We start from the raw sequence: 17278 nt of genomic DNA, 5'->3' as shown, positions 1-17278 counted from the left end.
TCGGGTACGTGCTAGCGTCCCTTGTCCGGTATATGGGTTCCCCTGCTCACCATGCGCACAGGGCGTGCCAATTGCTAGGCGAGCAATTGTCACATTTAGTTAAGGATAGCCATGCCCTCCAACCGTGCCCGATATGCTGGACAGTCATAGCTCATACCGATCGCCGCCCGGCTTGCGGAATTCACTTACGTTGTCTTCTCCATCTCTTACCTACTTTGGTTTATTCTCTGCGTTGTAATTGTACCTAGCACATGCAATGAATCCGGTGCGAGATGGGGAACGAACCCAAACCGAGCAAACGTAAAGCGCGATATAGAGCAAGGAAACAGGTATAATTACAAGACGGCATCCCACTATTCAACCAGCCGCCAAACGTACAATGTGCCTTTCGCACCGACACCCAAGATGGCCCTTCCTCCCGCTGCAACCTCACAGGCAGTGATATCCGGCAAAGTTTCGCGCCGCGGCTCCGGCACTCTGCTCAGATCCACGTTCCATCCATCTATCGCAGTGAACAGCTCTGCAAGACCCGAGGGACGCGCGACGTAGTCGTCATCGTCCTTTCCGTAGTCTACATCATTACTTTCATCTTCGCGTTCATCATCGCCGTTCGGGTCGTCTTGAATTCCATCGCGAGCACGGCTGCTGCCCTCAGCCGGGTTGCTCGCATCCCTATCTCGATCATCGCTCAGCCGCATGCGCTTCGCGCTCGCGATCATGTCGTCTTCCTCCGTAAACGGGAACGACGGCGGCTCGCGCGGTTTGAAGTGCGTGGTATTGAATATTCGGATGAGCTTCCCTATAGGCACGAGAATGATCGGGTCGTGCGTCGGAGAGCTGTGCACGGTTAAGTTTAGCGCGCCCATCGGAAGGTGGTACGCGGAGAGGATCTTGAACGATTCTGCGTAGTATGAGATAATTTGTTTCAGATCAATCTATCTGGGGAGAGATGGCCACGGACCACTGTTGCGATAGTCCTACGATCGAGGTTAGCTACTGACATGTGGGCAGGTAGAAGTCTAAGAGCCTACACTGGCGCATCCTCGCATGACTTTCGATGGTAACTTGCCGGGAGGGAAAAAGCGATTGAAACCTAGCCATTGCCAGATCACAACTACGCTCCACTCTATCAGCAACATGAAAATCGCACATGTGGTCATACATACCAGTGCCGTTCTCCTCGTAAATCTCATCCTTATATGTCTTCCGCATCAACGCGGGTGCACAATGGGAGATCAGGATGTCGTCACTGAGCCTGCGACGGATACTTAGACTAGTATGCTGAAGGAAATCCACGAGAACCAGCAATACCAGTTGATAGAAAGTACACGTGCTTTGTGGATGTAGTCTGTGCTGAACAGAGGCTTGTCTTCGCGCGAAAGGATGTCCGGCTTGTACGGTGGGATGCGCCATATCTTCACAGCGCGGTCCATCTGTACAAAAGAGCGTCAGCCGTCACGCATACAACCATATGCACCAGCACAATGTCTTACCCCGCAGGTAGCGATGAGAGGCGCTGACCGGTGGAATGCCTGTTGCCAATCAAGTCAAAGATTGACACATTGACCGCAGGACGGGATTTTACCGCGTATAAAACTGCTCCTCGGTGGCCGCCCGCTAACCCGCCGACAAGTACAACTACACACCGCCCTACTCCCTGGCCCTCGGGCTCAGTCATGTGCAGCCCATGTGCAGGACCTGCAAGACTGGGGGATTTGCCTGGAGGCCAGTGCGGATTATTAGGTACCTGTATAGGAGAGAGAGTCAAGTCGTATATGCGCGTGGAAAAGTCCTTTGACGTTGTGCAAAAGAGGTACGGGTGTAGCGGTTGGACGGCTATAGAAGTGATGGGCTGGTTCAACATCAAGATGCCTTCAGTGTGCGTCCAACATGTGGGGAAAATGACTGACACCGCCATGACCGCGAAGCTTGCCAATGACTTCACGCCGCTTGACGTGAACGACGATGATCACGCTGAATGCAGCGACTACCAGCAAAGGGTCCGTCGGGGCTTCGGGTCTGAGAGTCCATGATATGCATCGGACTTCCCAGGATTCCTGGTGCATAGAATTTGGAACGAGGACACATAATTTCTCAATTCGAGCTACGCACGTCCGGTAGCTTAAAGGTGAACGGCCTGCCAGTACCATGCTTGGGGAAGACATGAAACTTGCCCGTGGTGCCCACAGCCAGTGCACCGGAGAACTCTGAGACCATAGTATTCCAGTCCGCGATCACTTTCTCGTCCGTCACGACACCGTCCCACAAGATTTCAATTGAATTGGCCGCCCATGGGAATGCAGCCGTGCAGTTGAACGGAGATGCATTCGGGTCATCGGACTAAGGCAAGCTCAGAGATTAGAATGGCTAAACAAAGCCAGCGAAGCCTGACCATGAGCATTTTGGATAGCGTGAATGGTTGAGTGTCTGTCGGGCCTCTGAACCAGGGCAAGCGAAGCTCAGGCACTCCTTCCCCGTCAGCTTGGTCCGCTGAAGCCTCCATGGCATCTATCGCAACACTACTTAGATATGAACGCGACGATGCGCACAGAATCAAGTATGAGGGACAAGCTTGAGGTGGTAATGAACGAGCAGCGGTTGGATCCGCCACAGTGGCCCAATCGGGGAAGCGCGCCGGGCGCGTTGACAACTTACGCTTCAGGTGCGAGCGGCCTGCAATTGATCAGACTCAGTACTCGCTCTCTCCTCGCCACACCTTGGCTCTGTGCTCATGTCCGAGAACGTTGGGCTGCCCGCGCTCCCCAAACCACCGCAGGGTGCGGGCTCCTACGAGCCAAAGTCCCCCCTCGGGTACGCGTCCACCGTCGGGCTCCAGGCCGCCATCGTCGGCACTTTCGTCAGTACCGTCCAAAATGCGCTAGGGACACATAATAGAGGTGCAGCTGGCTTCCTCACAAGAAGTGGTGGGACGATCGGGGTGTTCGGTACGTCTGCCCTCACTATGGCCTCGGGTACACTCGGGACTCAGGGATAATACTGCTGCAGCTGCTATGGGCGCGACGTTCGCATTTACGGAGTCCGCACTCGCAAATTATCGCGAGAAAGATGATGCTTTGAATGGCGCAGCGGGCGCGTGTGCCGCAGGTTTCTTGGCCGGTATCCGACGTGCGTATCCCAGTCGTTATAACATGATCAACATCGTCACGGGTTGCGTCTCTTAGGGCGTTCTGTGCCCGTTGCATTAGCTTCGTGCGCCGTGATGGGTGCCGTGATGGGCACGTTTGATTACGGCGGAAAGAGCTTGCAGGGTACATCGGAGACGCAAGAGGAGAGACGAAAACGTTTCTTTAAGAGCACGCCTCCAACTCATCCAGCCATCTCATCGGGGTCGGACTAGACATACGCTCTTGTAGACTATCTCTGCCAATCAGTTGGGTCGCCCGCTATGCCGACGTGAGGAAGACTCTGGATGTCATCCAGCTGTTTCAAGTCACATAATTGCAATGTCCGCGGCCATAATTGAAAGGTCACTGAAGGTACCAAACACCAATGCTATTATTGACCGTCGCTACGCAGGAATTGTGTACTAGAATGCAGAGCACTTCTCATGCATCTTCATGTTTTTTGATCAGAGGCCTGTTTATACAAACCCATCAGCCGTTCAACCTCCGCGTTTACCTCTCTTCCATGTGTGTTCCAATAGTCTCGCCATTGCAAAGGCGTTAGAGATGGGTACTACACGTAAGGGCTCACTGAGTATGAAGGGGCGCTCTAGAGGAATGACGCTTACCCTTCTAGCTAGTTCGTTCCACACTTCATCATCCGACCTGTTGTCTGCTCCGCCCCGAGCAAGAAACTCGGTCATTACCTCGAATTCACCATGAATAGCTTTCTGCATTTGCATTCTTGAAGTCGCTGATGGCGAAGCATTTGCAACGACATCAGTGGACGGAGGCGTACTGCTCTGCTTCTCATTTACGTGGCTGGCCTTTCGTTGCGCGACGAAGCCTCTCTTCCTCCACTCGTCTATCTCCGCATTCTTCTTTATCATCCACGTTTGCCATGATCCCAGTGAATGTTGAGGCATCTGTCGTTTTGAATGCATCAGCTCCAATTATGAAGGGCCAGCATATACTATGCATACTTTGTGATGCATTTTCGCTGCGAGTGTGCCCTTTGGCATATCAGGCTCCCTCATCAACAGAATTGCACCATACTTCTCAAAGTATTCCATCTCCTCCTGTGTATAAAAGTTTTTGCCCTCTGTCCATTGTACTACCCTTGACGGAGGAGGAGGCGACGGTTCCGTGTGAATAGGCGGTACTTGATTGTCCATCCTCTCATTCACTCGAGCTTGATGTTGTGTAGTGCTATGCTGCGATTTGGGCTTTGGCTTGCTTTCAGGCTTCTTCCGAGGACTGCTTTCTTTGTATGGGTTCTTTGACGGCCGCCCTCTCTTACGCTTCTCCGGAACATATTCATATTCGTACGGCTCTGTCTTGAGCAGCGCTGAGTCTGAAATGCAATCATGAATGTATTGCGGCCGAACTGCGGGGGTGCCGGCTTGATGCGCTAGCTTGAGCCAATGCTCGAAGGATTTAGTGAGCCGAGCGAGCACCGCGACATCAGCGTCGAGTACATCCGCGACGATCCTCCCGCCGTTTTTCTGAGAAGCTCAAAATGTCAAGAAGATCAAGCTGTACCAGAAATGAGAGACATTTACCTTGATGACTTGCAATAGGTCGCTTCTCTTTCTCGTCTCCATTTGGACCCAAATTGCCGTTGATTCCCCTTCATCGGTGACGAGAGCATTTCCGGGATCGCGTGGCGATCCAGAGAAGGATTTCTGCGAGGACAAGGGAGGCATCACAGCAGAATCTGCATCGTCGGGGGGAGGGGTGCCTGTACGAAGTGTCTTGGTGGGTCGTGGAGGTGAGACCGCACGTTCCTTTCCCTTTGACGGAGATGGAACCCCGTAAGGAGATGTCTTACGTTTGAGAGATGGAGGTAGGACCTGAGGAGCAGGAGGAGAGGAGCCACGTGTATCACTGCTACCATGAGAGTCAATGACATTACTGGTGCCAACATCCATGAAATCCGACGCTGCAACACTAGGTGACTGATTGAACTGAGAAGCGCTAGCAAGGGTTTGATCCTGATTCAAAGCCGGAGGCGGATTGGAGGCAAGGACACTTGAAGCCATCGCAGTGCTCGCTTGCGACTGTAGTAACAATTGCAACATAGCAGCGGTTTCAGCAAACGGCGTGGGAGGCGGCGGAGGCTGCGAAGGTGCAGGCAGGGTGGATGTGGCGGGTGCGGCCATGAAGAGCATGGGATTCGCCTGCTGGTGATTGTTTGAAAGGTTCTGCAGGCTAGGATTGAACGGATTTTCAGCGACAAGCTCTCGTGCAGCGATTGATAGCGCAGCGATATTTTGCTGAGAGGAGGAAGGCAGGTTTGCGGCTGCCTTCGGCTGTGAAGGACCAGCCTCTGGAGGTGTCTGTCGTGGAGTGGGCAAGGGGCTTCTTCTCCACATTAGTTGACCGTGCATCGAAGACCATAGAACTGCATGTACTGACTGTTCAAAGTCGACAACACCGCCATCACTGCCTCGCTTGAGCCGAAAGCCACCCCAGTCCTCGCTTGATAGTGGTGCTCTGCCCAGCTCTATGGCCTTTGCTGCCCATCGCCAGTTTAAGACGGCTTTGCCTGGTTCAGAACCCCAATCATGAACAAATTGCTTTCCAGCCTCCGTCTCCACGTCCACCAAGATAACTCGTGCTTCTGTGGGATAGTACGCAATGCGCGCACCTCCTTTCTATTACAACTATCAGTTGCTGAGTAGTGCCCAGATAGATGAGACGTAACTCGCAACGAGCGGACAAGTTTCGGACGATAAGCGAACTCCGCGGTCTCCACAAATATGCTCAACTCTTGACCTGTCTCATCGACGAAAACGCGCGAGTACCCTTCAGCTTGCGATAGGTTGGACTCAAGGAATCCAGTCAATTCAGACATAGTGGTGGTGCTGAGCGCTGAATTCTTGAGAAAGATCAATGTGAAACAGGCGAGGTGTCACATGAACGGAGCCAAGAGAAGCGGCCAAAGCTCGCAACGTGGCGCGTTTATTACTCCTACATCATTAAGCGCCCGTGAGCCTTGTGCCGCGAGTTGTTCAGATTAGCGCATTGGCAAGTATACCGTTGACCCAATTACTGAGGAAGGAACAGATTAACGCTCGCGCCATACACTGCAAGATCACAGTGGCCGTCAAAATTTGAGCCTTCTTGGGAACAAATAACGATCAGGTCTGGCTAGTTGAAGAACGCCTATTGGACCCTCGACAACTTATGCAACACAACACAATGGTATCCGACATGATGAGCGCTGCATTGGAAGCTGCCATAGATACTGCATACACTGTGGCGCGAAGGAGAGAGAGGATGGAGGGACATGACAACACAAAGCAAACCGAGGATTGATACGCGGTTCACCGGTAGCTGAGAAACACACAGTTCAGCTGTATGAAACGACACAACAGGAATAGGTGCGCACGATTTCTGCCTGCGTGCGCGCGCACCGCCACCACCGAACTTCTTCGGTTCCATCCTGCGCGGGTCCGCGATCAAAAGAGTCCTGTCGTAGGCGACGAGCTTTTTCTTCAGCTCCATCGCACTGTACGCGTCGACATATTTCGCGTAGTACGCAACAAGCGCCTTCGCGATCGCCTGACGGATAGCGTAAACTTGCGAAATGTGTCCTCCACCCCTGACACGCAGACGGATGTCGATGTTTGCGAACGCCTCCTCGCCTGCCACCAGGATGGGTTCGTACACCTTCATGCGGAGAATCTCGGGCTCGATAAGGGAGATAGGAGAGCCGTGAAGGTGGATCAGACCACGTCCCTCCTTAGCGTGCGCAACCGCAGTGGCGGTCTAGGGAACCAATTTAAAGGTCATAGAACAAGATAGGTACGGCGATGGGACGAACCTTTTTCTTGCCAAACGTCTGAACTGCCTTCACTGATGATGCCATATTGAATGAACGAGATCGTCTGAGCAAGCAAATTATTTCAGCAACAGATTCCCTGATCAGTCGCGAGAGTGAAAGAGCAGCGAGCGTCATCTGAGCCGTACGCGCAGAATCCATCCATTTCTGGCCGCATTTTCTGGTGCTAAATGGCTGATAACAGACAAGCGGTCTCCAGGAGACATCTAGACAGGCCAGAATGGATACTCACCCTGCCGTATGTCTTCTGTACTTCGCCGAACGGTGTGTGTCGGTCGACTTAGATCGTCGCGCCACCAGTCGGAAAGAGTTTCCCACGGAGCTGTCGCGTAGAATTGACGCCCAGCTCAATTGCTATCTCCACTCGCCATGTTTTCCGCATGCAGGCGTGTAATTGCACAGGTGGGTCGGAAAGACAAGAAACCATCCATGAACTCACAGATGATATGATTGCAGGTGTCCAGGCCGGCTAGCCGCGGATTATCTACGATCTCAGGCCCGGAAGCCTTGATAGCCTCGTCGAGTGTAAATCATGCTGCCCTCAATGTTTCACTCGATGTTTCACTACATGAGCCTGTACCATCTCACAAGCGTGCGCACCTCTTTATTATGGCATTCTACGAACCACTCTCACGTGCAGGACCATCAGTCTCTCCGTTCACGCCGCCTGTCTACTTAAGCATATCTTCGCTCTTGCCGCCGCTGGGCGACGCTTTCTCAGCCGAAAACGTAGTCGAACTCGACCCTCACGTCTTCTCACACCCCATTCGACGAGACATTCTTCACCTCTGCGTTACCCATTACCTCGATTCCATTCGCCAGGGCACCGCGTCAACGAAGACGCGGGGTGACGTGCGAGGGTCTGGGAGGAAGATCCGGCCACAGAAGGGTACCGGTAGAGCACGCCTGGGCGACGGACAGAGCCCAATGTTACGTGGAGGAGGCGTAGCCCATGGTCCTAAGCCCCGGGATTTCAGCACGAAGCTCAACAGGAAGGTGATACAGATGGGTATGCGCGTTGCGTTGAGCGCGAGGGTGAAGGAAAATGCTCTTGGGGTGGTAGAGAACCTGAACTGGACTGGAGGGAAGACGAAACAGTTGGACAACAGGCTTCAAGAGCTCGGATGGCGGAAGACGCTCTTCGTCTCAGGTCTCGAGCACGTACCCCAGGGACTGCAGAAGGCGAGCAGCAACCTGAAATACGTGCAGACCTCCACTGCTAAGGACCTCAAGGTGTATGATCTGGTGAAATGGCCACGGATTGTCCTCGATTTTGCAGCTGTCGATTGGTTTGAGCGGACTCTGGGGAGACCAGCCGTCGACCCTCGAGCGTATTCTTTGTGAGAACGGTCCCCGTGTTTAGTACGGCAATGCATTCACCTCATATATGAGAATATTGGAAAGTGATCAGATCGCCATCTCACTGTAGCTAACGTCGAACGATTAGTATGGTACACGCCCTTCACTCATTCTCCGGCGCTTCGCAGTCACACTTTCAGACACGCGTCCACGTGACCGTAATAAACACACGTTTACGGCGCGTATTGATCGTCGAACGTTGACGTTGAAATCCCACCGCGACGTTCAAGACCACCGTTCTTCTCCGTTTGACGCATCCACAGAACATGACATCTATCTCGCAAGCCTCTCAACAAGCCTCTCAGAATGAAGAGGAGGAGATAATGCCCTCCGGTCCTATGCTCATCCAGAAACTCCAGGATTATGGAATCAACGCGCAGGACATCAAGAAGCTGGCGGATGGCGGCCTCCACACCGTGGAAGCGGTCGTGTATACGCCGAAGAAAACACTCATGCAGATTAAGGGCATTTCAGATCAGAAGGCGGACAGAATTTTACAAGAAGGTAACTGTGACGCGTTCTTCCTCTCCTTCGAGCTCGCTGATGCTGGTCGATCTCGCTTTCAGCGATGAAATTAGTACCCCTCGGATTTCAGAGCGCGACGGAGGTACACGCTAGGAGATCCGAGCTTGTTCAAATCAGCACCGGGTCGAAGAACTTGGACTCCCTCCTTGGTGGTGGCATCGAGACAGGTTCCATCACGGAGTTCTTTGGCGAGTTCCGGACGGGGAAGTCGCAAATTTGCCATACGCTTGCCGTTATGTGCCAGTTGCCCGTTAACATGGGTGGCGGTGAGGGTAAATGCTTGTACATCGACACCGAAGGAACCTTCCGTCCAGTGCGGGTGCTTGCAGTCGCCGAGAGGATGGGGTTGAACGGAGAAGAAGTACTCGACAACATCGCATACGCGAGGGCGTACAATGCAGACCATCAACTTCAGCTTCTGACGTCCGCGGGCGCGCTAATGTCTGAATCGAGGTGTGGAGTCATGCATATATGCGCGTGGTCTTCGATCGGACTCAATATTTACCAACGCACACAGGTTCTGCCTGCTTATAGTGGACTCCTGCACGGCGCTTTATCGTGTGGATTATAACGGCAGAGGCGAACTCTCCGCAAGGCAATCCCATCTGGGCAGATTCCTGCACACACTGCAACGCTTGGCTGATGAGGTTCATGTTGTTATGCTTCTTGTGCAGCTCCATTACTGACAGCAATGTTGCAGTATGGTATAGCTGTTGTGATGACGAACCAAGTGATGTCGAGCCCAGATGCAGCAGCTGGTCCTTACGTCTCGAACGAGAAGAAGCCCATAGGTGGTAATATTTTGGCTCACGCGTCTACAACAAGGTCGGTGTGCTGTGCGAAGTTGTCAGCAGATTTGACCTGATCAAGCCATTCTTCACTCAGGATACAGCTCAAGAAGGGCCGCGGTCCAAATCGTCAGGCCAAAATCTATGATTCGCCTAGTCTGCCCGAGTCCGACACGATGTTCGCTATCCTCGGGGGTGGTATTGGTGACCCAGAGGAGGATGCGTGAAGGGTCGAGAATATCTTCCACGATGGACTGCTGCCTCGTGGCACGACGTCGTCGTAACATGGCTTTTCCGTAAGGGCGCGCCACAGTGCAGAACTGCTGAAGACGTGTACGCTCGGTGATGACGAATGGCACTACGGCTTTAAGCTAGGTCTGGTATGGATATTATACATGCTCGGTACTATACAAGGTGCGTGATGTTGAAGCGGCAATAAGTACCGATAGATCTCCAGTTGAGTGGATATGAGAGAAAAATATGAGCATCTTAGGGACAACAGCACAACGTGCGTAGCTAGCATGAACCGTTTAAGACGGTGTTTTGAGAACATGAAGGAGAAGCTTATGCGAGAAGCCGAGTGAGGATGTTGGCGCTCGTCTTGTTGATCAGCTCCTGCAGCTTGTAGACATCGCTTGGGCTGACATCCGCGATGTCTGCCATCAAGTATGCCACATCGCCTTTCGAATCCGAGAACTGCTTCTCCACGTTGTACGGCGACAGAATCTCATTGACCTGCCGAAGGACACCCGGAATGTTGTTGTGCACATGGCACAAACGGATACCCTGCTGCTCCGCAGTGATCGCACGCAGGTCAACCTCTGGAAAGTTGACAGCGCCCACGGTGGACCCATAGTTGAGGTAATGAGTCAGTGATGAGGACACCTCCTCTCCGATCATGCGCTGCGCCTCCTCCGTGGAACCACCAATGTGTGGTGTGAGGATGACGTTGGGAATCGAACGAAGCGCGCTCGCCCAGGAGTTGAGCTGATCATCGAATGGAGCACCGTTCGCACCAGGCTCGGCCGGATAGACATCAATGGCAGCACCGGCGAGGTGACCCGACTTCAGGGCGTCTACGAGGGCCGGAATGTCGACGACTTTGCCGCGTGCGTTGTTGATCAAATATGCGCCCTTCTTCATTTGAGCAAGCTGCTCAGCTGAGATCATGTTCATCGTCTCGGGGAGTTCGGGGACGTGGAGCGTGACAAAGTCGGATTCATGAAGGAGGACATCGAGCGACTCGACTTGACGAGCGGACCCGAGTGGCATGATGTTGATGACATCGTAGAAGAGGACGTGCAAACCGAACGCCTCGGCGAGCACAGACAATTGTGAGCCGATGTGACCATAACCAACGATGCCGAGGGTCTTGCCGCGCACTTCCCAGCAGCCCTTTGACTGCTTGTTCCACAGACCCTCCCGCATCTCGAACGCACGTTGGAAGTATTGCCGAGAGAGAGCGATGATCTCGGAAATGACGAGTTCAGCCACTGAACGAGAGTTGGAGAAGGGCGAATTGAAAACGGGAATGCCAGCCCTGGCAGCTGTGGCCAAGTCGACCTGATTAGTGCCAATGCAGAAACAACCAATGACGAGAAGCTGAAGAACAGAATTTTGAGCCAATAGCCCTGGACGAGGAAGAGATGATGCATACCTTCGAAGCAGATTTGATGACCCTCTCAGTAATCTTAGTCTTGCTCCGGATACCGATGGCATGGTATGAACCAATCTTCTCTACAAGCTCGTCCTCAGACATAGATTTTGTCGAGTGATCGACATGGAAACCCTGCGCGCGGAACGTCTTCACAGCCTCTTGGCTGATGTTCTCGAGCAAGAGCAAGCGAAGATCCTCATTATCAACAGGGTGTAAGGTCTTCGGCACGCGCACCGCCGCGGAGGCAGCTACAGAATCTCTGCGAGCCATTCTTTCGTGGATGCTGGTGGTGGGTGTGGAGGGCGAGACGGAGACGGCGAGGGCGGATTTAGCAACCGGAATGGAAATTGAGGCACTCATGGCGGCAAACAATCGTGCTTTTGAGGAAGATGATGGTCAGCGTCTGAGAGGGCGCTGTGGACCACCCTGGGTTGGCAACAAATTTACGAAGTCGGTAGTCATTATGGCGAAGTCTAGAGACGCCCACACCTTTGGTCACCGTTTTTTCTAGATTAGATTGCTTCCCTCGATTAGATTAGATTTGATGAATCTCGCTCGAGAATTTGCCTCTCGACGCCGCACCATGACTCGATATAGTCCTCTGTGCTCCTTCGTGTCCATCCTCCCAAGCCCCAATGGGTCTTTACCTCCTTGATTACGGCGCGGGGAACGTGCAAAGCCTCGCGAACACCCTCAAAAAGCTCGGCTACGAATTTCAGTGGATTTTGTCACCCTCGGACTTCCATAAGGCGACCGTGAGCCTTCACATGTCTCGCCCATTTGATGAAGATCAGCCGACACGCCTTTCAGAGCCTCATCTTTCCGGGAGTGGGCGCATTCGGTAGTGCAATTGATGGTCTCGTTTCGAGAGGTCTCCTCGAGCCCCTCCGCGAATACGTCGCGGCTGGAAAGCCGTACTTTGGGATATGCATAGGCATGCAAGTGCTGTTTCAGTCATCAACGGAGTCGCCCTCTTCGCCTGGATTGGGCGTTATCCCATCCGTCATCGAAGAGTTCGACAGCGCGAGCAAGTCGGTGCCTCATATGGGCTGGAATTCAATCGAGCTGCTCGACCCACAAGGCAAGGCTCATGAAGGGCTGGAGGAACTGTCCCATTATTACTTCGTGCACTCATACCGAGCCAAGTACGACTGGAACCACCCAGAGGTTGCGCAATGGGTTCATAGCACCACGCAGTATGGAGAAGAAATTTTCGTCGCTTCTGTCCGCAAAGACAACGTATTTGGAACGCAGTTCCATCCGGAGAAGTCGGGCGAGGCAGGTCTGAAGATCCTTGCTACCTGGTTGAGCGAACCTGAAGCCTCGCGCCGAGTGACACGTCCAAGCCCTCCATCCCCTCGCTTTCCGAGGCCCAGGGACGGTCTAACTAAACGTATCGTGGCATGCATGGACGTGCGGTCCAATGATGACGGCGACCTTGTTGTAACCAAGGGTGATCAATATGACGTACGAGAGAAGGCACCCTCTGCGCCTAAGGAGCCCGCACTCAGCCCGCTTCAAACACGAACTGCAGGCGCTGTGCGTAATCTCGGCAAGCCAGTCGCTCTTGCTGCCACGTATTATGCCGCGGGCGCCGATGAGCTATGCCTCATGAACATCACATCCTTCCGTCACTCGCCACTGCAAGATCAGCCCATGCTTGCTGTCGTGCGTGCCGCGGCAGAAGAAGTCTTCGTCCCGCTCACGATCGGAGGAGGAATCAAAGACACCGTGGATCCAGACGGGACTCTGCGTTCTGCGCTAGAGGTTGCTGGCGCGTACTTCCGCGCGGGCGCAGACAAGGTGAGCATTGCGACTGAGGCCGTATACGCGGTGGAACGGATGCGAGCACGCGCCGCGGACGGAGGCTTGGGGGAGGGCGATGGGACAAGCGCAATGGAGACGATCGCGCATGCATACGGGCGACAGGCCGTCGTCGTCTCGATCGACCCGCGTAGGGTGTACGTTGAGCCCACCTACGATGGCCTGTACAAGGATGAGCTGGTCTACGGAAAGCCTGATGGGCCTGAGAAAGATCGGGGGAAAGCGTGGTGGTATCAGTGTACAGTGAAGGGTGGACGGGAAGATAGACCACTTTCAGCAGTGCAACTTGCGAAGGGTGTGGAGAAGCTTGGCGCCGGAGAGATTATTCTCAACAGCATCGACCGCGATGGAACCGGCCTCGGCTTCGACATTGACCTAGTGAATCTCGTCAAGAAGAACGTACGGATACCTGTTGTTGCAAGCAGCGGAGCGGGCAGCAAAGAACATTTCGTTGAAGTGTTTCAGAAGACGGGCGTTGAAGCCGCACTGGCTGCGGGTATCTTCCACCGGAAGGAAGTTGGAATTTTGGAGATCAAAGATGCTCTTGCTGCAGCTAACATCAATGTCAGGAGGTGAGATTTTGTTACGTATATGGCTCTCGATTATAGTTTTACAGTAGTAGGACCGAAGATGCGCAGACTACTTCACGCGTTCTATAACCTTTGTCCTCGTATACCTATCCACTGATCGAGTTCTCGTGCGGGTTGCTGTAAAAAGTATTTGTCACATGTTGGCAGGCAATGTATACGAGCATGACCACGTCAGTCGTAAATGAAAATAAATTCATGCGAATCAGTATTCACCGTGGCGTCATCAGCGTAGACAGTGCCAGACTTGCCATCAGTGACGGGGAGCTCGCACCAGTCTCAAGTTCTGTACACGCACGTTGGTAGCACCTTCAGTCGTCAATGTGACTCTTGTTCCGAACAGTCGCCGTGATCAACAACAAAGTCAACAAGTTCGATGGTCGTCGCATCGCCAGTGAATTTAATGTCACTATGTAGCGACATGCGTTAGCATGATCAGTCAAATAAATTTGAAAATGCCGAGTTTACCTGATCTTTGTGTCGGTTCGAAGGGTTGCCATCATCGTCAGGATAGGATTATGTGGGGACTGGAGGTGAGTCCCACTGATCGAAGTTATCTGCACAAGAAATCCATTCCTGCGCGCACACGTTCATGGTCAGAGTCTGACAGACACGTAACTGCTCAATGACAAGGTGCAGAATAGTCAAATTGTCTTTGTACACACTGCCATCGGCGACAATGAATTTCCGACAGTGTGGCGGTCAGGGATGAAAGGGTGAGGAAACCAGACCGGCCGTACAAGTCGACTGTTGGGCCGCCATCACGGCGCCCGAGGCCGGGATAGCGAGTGCAAGGAGAGAGATGGGCAGCGCAACGAGGATGTGGAATATGCATATCATGCCCGGCGAGTTGAAGACAAAAACAAATGCGCTTTCCTAGAAGGCCAACCTACGGTTTTCTGAGCGCTCGAACAGAAGAGATCCTCCACGAAATCATGCGGTCCTCCTTGTTACTCATCTGTTCTGGAACTACATGGGAAGGCAAGTGCAGCGGGCAAAAATAACAACACTGCAGCAGCCATAGCTACCAGGCATTGCAGAACATGCAGTGAGTTGCGGTGAGGTTGTTTAATTCCTGCGCAGGTTTCGAGGTGCAGAACGGTCGGCTGCTGTGCAAGGTACACATGCTTTAGGAGACAGCATCTGTGTGTAGTAGATTGTTGCAGCTTCTGCACGTACCGTAGTCACCATCGCGCGAGGTCTTGTGTTGTTTCCAAATAAGCCGTTGATTTCGTAGCTCTTTCGATCAGAAGCGGCATGCCTCTAGAGATCGGTGGCTCGTCCAAGGGGTAGCCCTTTTCGCCTGCGCGCAAGGTTATCTATGCCGAACCTAGTAGTAGTGTCTGGATCCCAAGACGTAAGCGCATAATTTGCATGATCATCGATGATGTCTTCCATTATTCGTTCCTTCTATCCGCGGGTCCGAGCAATCCGCCTACAATATGGGAGTAGTTCACACAAAACCTGCACAATCTCTGCAAGAAAAAACGACCGCGTTGATCCACAGATCAGTGCATAGGAACAAATTTGCTCTGCATATGAACGCCCGCCTTTTCGTCTGCGGAGAACGTGCCCATCCAGACGCAGGTGGACCGTTGCTCGGAGCCTCTGGTTGTCACGTCAACAATTGTCCCGCCAACGCAGACGCATTCCAGTCCATCGCCATCCGTTGCGCTCTGACTCCGAGCCGCCTCCGAGAATTAGGCGTTCCGAGCTTGGTGGCAAGTTGTTCGGTCGTCCAAACATGTCGTTTACGCCATTAGCCCTGGATGAAAGCAAATGAAGGACCGCTCCTGGAGAGTGGGCACATAGCTGAGCGGGCGGCCTGTTCTGTCCAACTTATGTCTTCATACGGCGTGAAAACCACGGAAAACTTATCAAATATCAAGATTCGCCTTGCAAAAATTAAATGTTCCGTCACACCTTGCGTCAGGAATAGTAATGTGCTTACACCGCGGAAGCTTGAAGCACTCGTACGGGATAAAGGATGCCTTTTAGCGATTGCACCTTCGTTGGCGTTCACAGTATGGAGTGAAGAGGTCGCCGAGGGCTAAACCCAAGTTTCTTCAGCCTTTCTTAAGTCGAGAAAATGGCCTTCAATTCACGAAATGACTCAACAAGAACTCACTCACTGCAGTTCCCATACAGTTATTGTTGAACGTGGGTAAAAAAAAATGCTGCACGTTGAATCGTGTCTATACATTGCAGAGTGACGTTGGGCATATGCCATGATGTTTCACCAATGCATGTTAAGGCGTTGTATTCGCAGACTCGGACAGAAGAATGTGCTCTCTTCTATCGCCCTTGTGCGTTTTATGGATGACGGTCCGCGTGGCAGTCTAGCAGACTCGAATATTCCCGGTAAAAGTCGTGTGCATACACATTGAAGCAGCAGAGCAATGACCATAGATCAACGCAAATACAAGTTCAATCCCGTTGCAGTTCGATGAAAGGCCGCTCACGATTTATCGGAGCTGGTGTCCAGCGGTGTTGATTCTACTTAGCCGCCGCTTGCACGTTGAGAGGCTGGCAGAAGCACGAGAAGAGCAACGTACAAACGGTCACTCTGAGCCGAGTCTTGGCAAGGACAACGCGCTGTAGGCCGCCTGGCCGATAGAGCGGGCAGGCCAGTGTGGTCTAGTATTAGGTCGATGCCAGCGAGAGGACCAACTTGTGGCCACCTCCAATCGTGCACTTTGAAAGTTGATCAAACGGACATCTGAGAACGACGATGATCATACGTCGACACAATATAATTCTGAATCGAATTCAATTGTAGGCGTTAAAGATCGAGGATGAACAATCTCGCCTAAGAGTCAAGGTCGGGTTACAACCGCGCAGCCTCACCTGTGCACCTCGGGTATCTCGCTTTCGAACCAATATATATAAATATACGGGTACCGGGCATTTATAAGTTTATCGGCGATGAACGCTACTGTACGGCTATACGAACATACAGACGAGACTTGATCAAAGTACAAACTGTACACTATGGCAATCGGATTCGAACGGAGCATAGTTATCGGGTGAGCGAATGTCGGTCTATCGTAACGGACAAGACCACCGCGCAAGAAGACGTAATGAACAACATGGGAATCGCCAAAGGAAAGGCCAAAGAACGCGTGAAAAGTCCATCAAAGACGTAGTCTACGTTGCGAAACGTCAAATTTGACACAGCTTCGAGCACTTCGTAGGAGGAAAAAAAAGAGAATGGGGCATACGACGCGCTGCAACTGGGACGCATCATCTATTGTAGATTGCGGCATCCCAGCCAGACTTCAGTTTGGTATTCGGTGTTCTGGAGACTCATTGCTTGGCTCCCTTCACTACACCCTTCACCTTCCTCAGCAAACTGGTCTTCCTTCCGAGGCCGTTGCCAGGCGACACAACCGTCTCGATAAGTGTACCATCGAAATATCCGGGCATATTCTCGCTTGGAGAGGCGTAACCAGCCTTCATGGCAGGCGTAGCGGGTAGTGACTTCTCCTTGTTGACGGGCACCGGGTCCTCAACGTAGACGTAGCCAGCCTCGTCCGACACGGCCGTCGGGGAGATGTCCTCCCTCCGCG

The 17278-nt window shown here is 52.7% G+C and overlaps 8 protein-coding genes across 8 annotated transcripts; 3 read left to right on the top strand and 5 right to left on the bottom strand.

Annotated features, from left to right (window-relative positions):
• Window positions 1-61: 61 nt before the first annotated feature.
• Window positions 62-2597, bottom strand: LAESUDRAFT_729875 (WD40 repeat-like protein). The gene is made up of 10 exons (XM_040909731.1): window positions 2393-2597; window positions 2113-2340; window positions 1911-2057; window positions 1586-1852; window positions 1494-1532; window positions 1312-1433; window positions 1167-1255; window positions 1032-1114; window positions 962-977; window positions 62-901 (listed from the first exon to the last, which is right to left on the bottom strand). The coding sequence occupies exons 1-10, from the start codon at window positions 2501-2503 to the stop codon at window positions 354-356; spliced, it is 1650 nt and encodes a 549-aa protein (XP_040760374.1). The 5' UTR covers window positions 2504-2597; the 3' UTR covers window positions 62-353.
• A 134-nt stretch (window positions 2598-2731) lies between these two features.
• LAESUDRAFT_738547 (uncharacterized protein) lies at window positions 2732-3358 on the top strand (the record flags this gene model as incomplete). Its single annotated transcript, XM_040910912.1, has 3 exons — window positions 2732-2945; window positions 3007-3126; window positions 3183-3358. 3 exons carry the CDS (start codon window positions 2732-2734, stop codon window positions 3356-3358), a joined length of 510 nt encoding a protein of 169 aa, XP_040760373.1.
• Window positions 3359-3576: 218 nt separating this feature from the next.
• LAESUDRAFT_762531 (uncharacterized protein) lies at window positions 3577-5979 on the bottom strand (the record flags this gene model as incomplete). The annotated part of the gene is made up of 5 exons (XM_040913122.1): window positions 3577-3696; window positions 3752-4048; window positions 4106-4627; window positions 4685-5779; window positions 5830-5979. The coding sequence occupies 5 exons, from the start codon at window positions 5977-5979 to the stop codon at window positions 3577-3579; spliced, it is 2184 nt and encodes a 727-aa protein (XP_040760372.1).
• A 197-nt stretch (window positions 5980-6176) lies between these two features.
• Window positions 6177-7249, bottom strand: LAESUDRAFT_729872 (ribosomal protein S9). Its single transcript, XM_040909730.1, has 4 exons — window positions 7202-7249; window positions 6952-7015; window positions 6517-6896; window positions 6177-6461 (listed from the first exon to the last, which is right to left on the bottom strand). Exons 2-4 carry the CDS (start codon window positions 6994-6996, stop codon window positions 6452-6454), a joined length of 435 nt encoding a protein of 144 aa, XP_040760371.1. The 5' UTR covers window positions 6997-7015; window positions 7202-7249; the 3' UTR covers window positions 6177-6451.
• Window positions 7250-7307: 58 nt separating this feature from the next.
• On the top strand, window positions 7308-8460 carry LAESUDRAFT_729871 (ribosomal protein L4). The gene is made up of 3 exons (XM_040909729.1): window positions 7308-7371; window positions 7426-7561; window positions 7619-8460. The coding sequence occupies exons 1-3, from the start codon at window positions 7339-7341 to the stop codon at window positions 8311-8313; spliced, it is 864 nt and encodes a 287-aa protein (XP_040760370.1). The 5' UTR covers window positions 7308-7338; the 3' UTR covers window positions 8314-8460.
• A 1297-nt stretch (window positions 8461-9757) lies between these two features.
• On the bottom strand, window positions 9758-11752 carry LAESUDRAFT_684790 (uncharacterized protein). Its single transcript, XM_040905865.1, has 2 exons — window positions 11299-11752; window positions 9758-11243 (listed from the first exon to the last, which is right to left on the bottom strand). The coding sequence occupies exons 1-2, from the start codon at window positions 11656-11658 to the stop codon at window positions 10206-10208; spliced, it is 1398 nt and encodes a 465-aa protein (XP_040760369.1). The 5' UTR covers window positions 11659-11752; the 3' UTR covers window positions 9758-10205.
• Window positions 11753-11885: 133 nt separating this feature from the next.
• LAESUDRAFT_705584 (imidazole glycerol phosphate synthase HisHF) lies at window positions 11886-13911 on the top strand. Its single transcript, XM_040906592.1, has 2 exons — window positions 11886-12053; window positions 12109-13911. Exons 1-2 carry the CDS (start codon window positions 11934-11936, stop codon window positions 13696-13698), a joined length of 1710 nt encoding a protein of 569 aa, XP_040760368.1. The 5' UTR covers window positions 11886-11933; the 3' UTR covers window positions 13699-13911.
• A 3104-nt stretch (window positions 13912-17015) lies between these two features.
• Window positions 17016-17267, bottom strand: LAESUDRAFT_762525 (uncharacterized protein; the record flags this gene model as incomplete). The annotated part of the gene is made up of 1 exon (XM_040913120.1): window positions 17016-17267. A coding segment is annotated over one exon (252 nt), but the record flags the coding sequence as incomplete, so codon positions are not given.
• Window positions 17268-17278: the final 11 nt, after the last annotated feature.

This window comes from Laetiporus sulphureus (genome assembly GCF_001632365.1).
Source record: "Laetiporus sulphureus 93-53 unplaced genomic scaffold LAESUscaffold_46, whole genome shotgun sequence".
In the NCBI taxonomy this organism is placed as follows: Eukaryota; Fungi; Basidiomycota; class Agaricomycetes; order Polyporales; family Laetiporaceae; genus Laetiporus; species Laetiporus sulphureus.
Note: the sequence above shows the minus strand (reverse complement) of the source record. Positions and strands in the feature narration are given on the sequence as shown.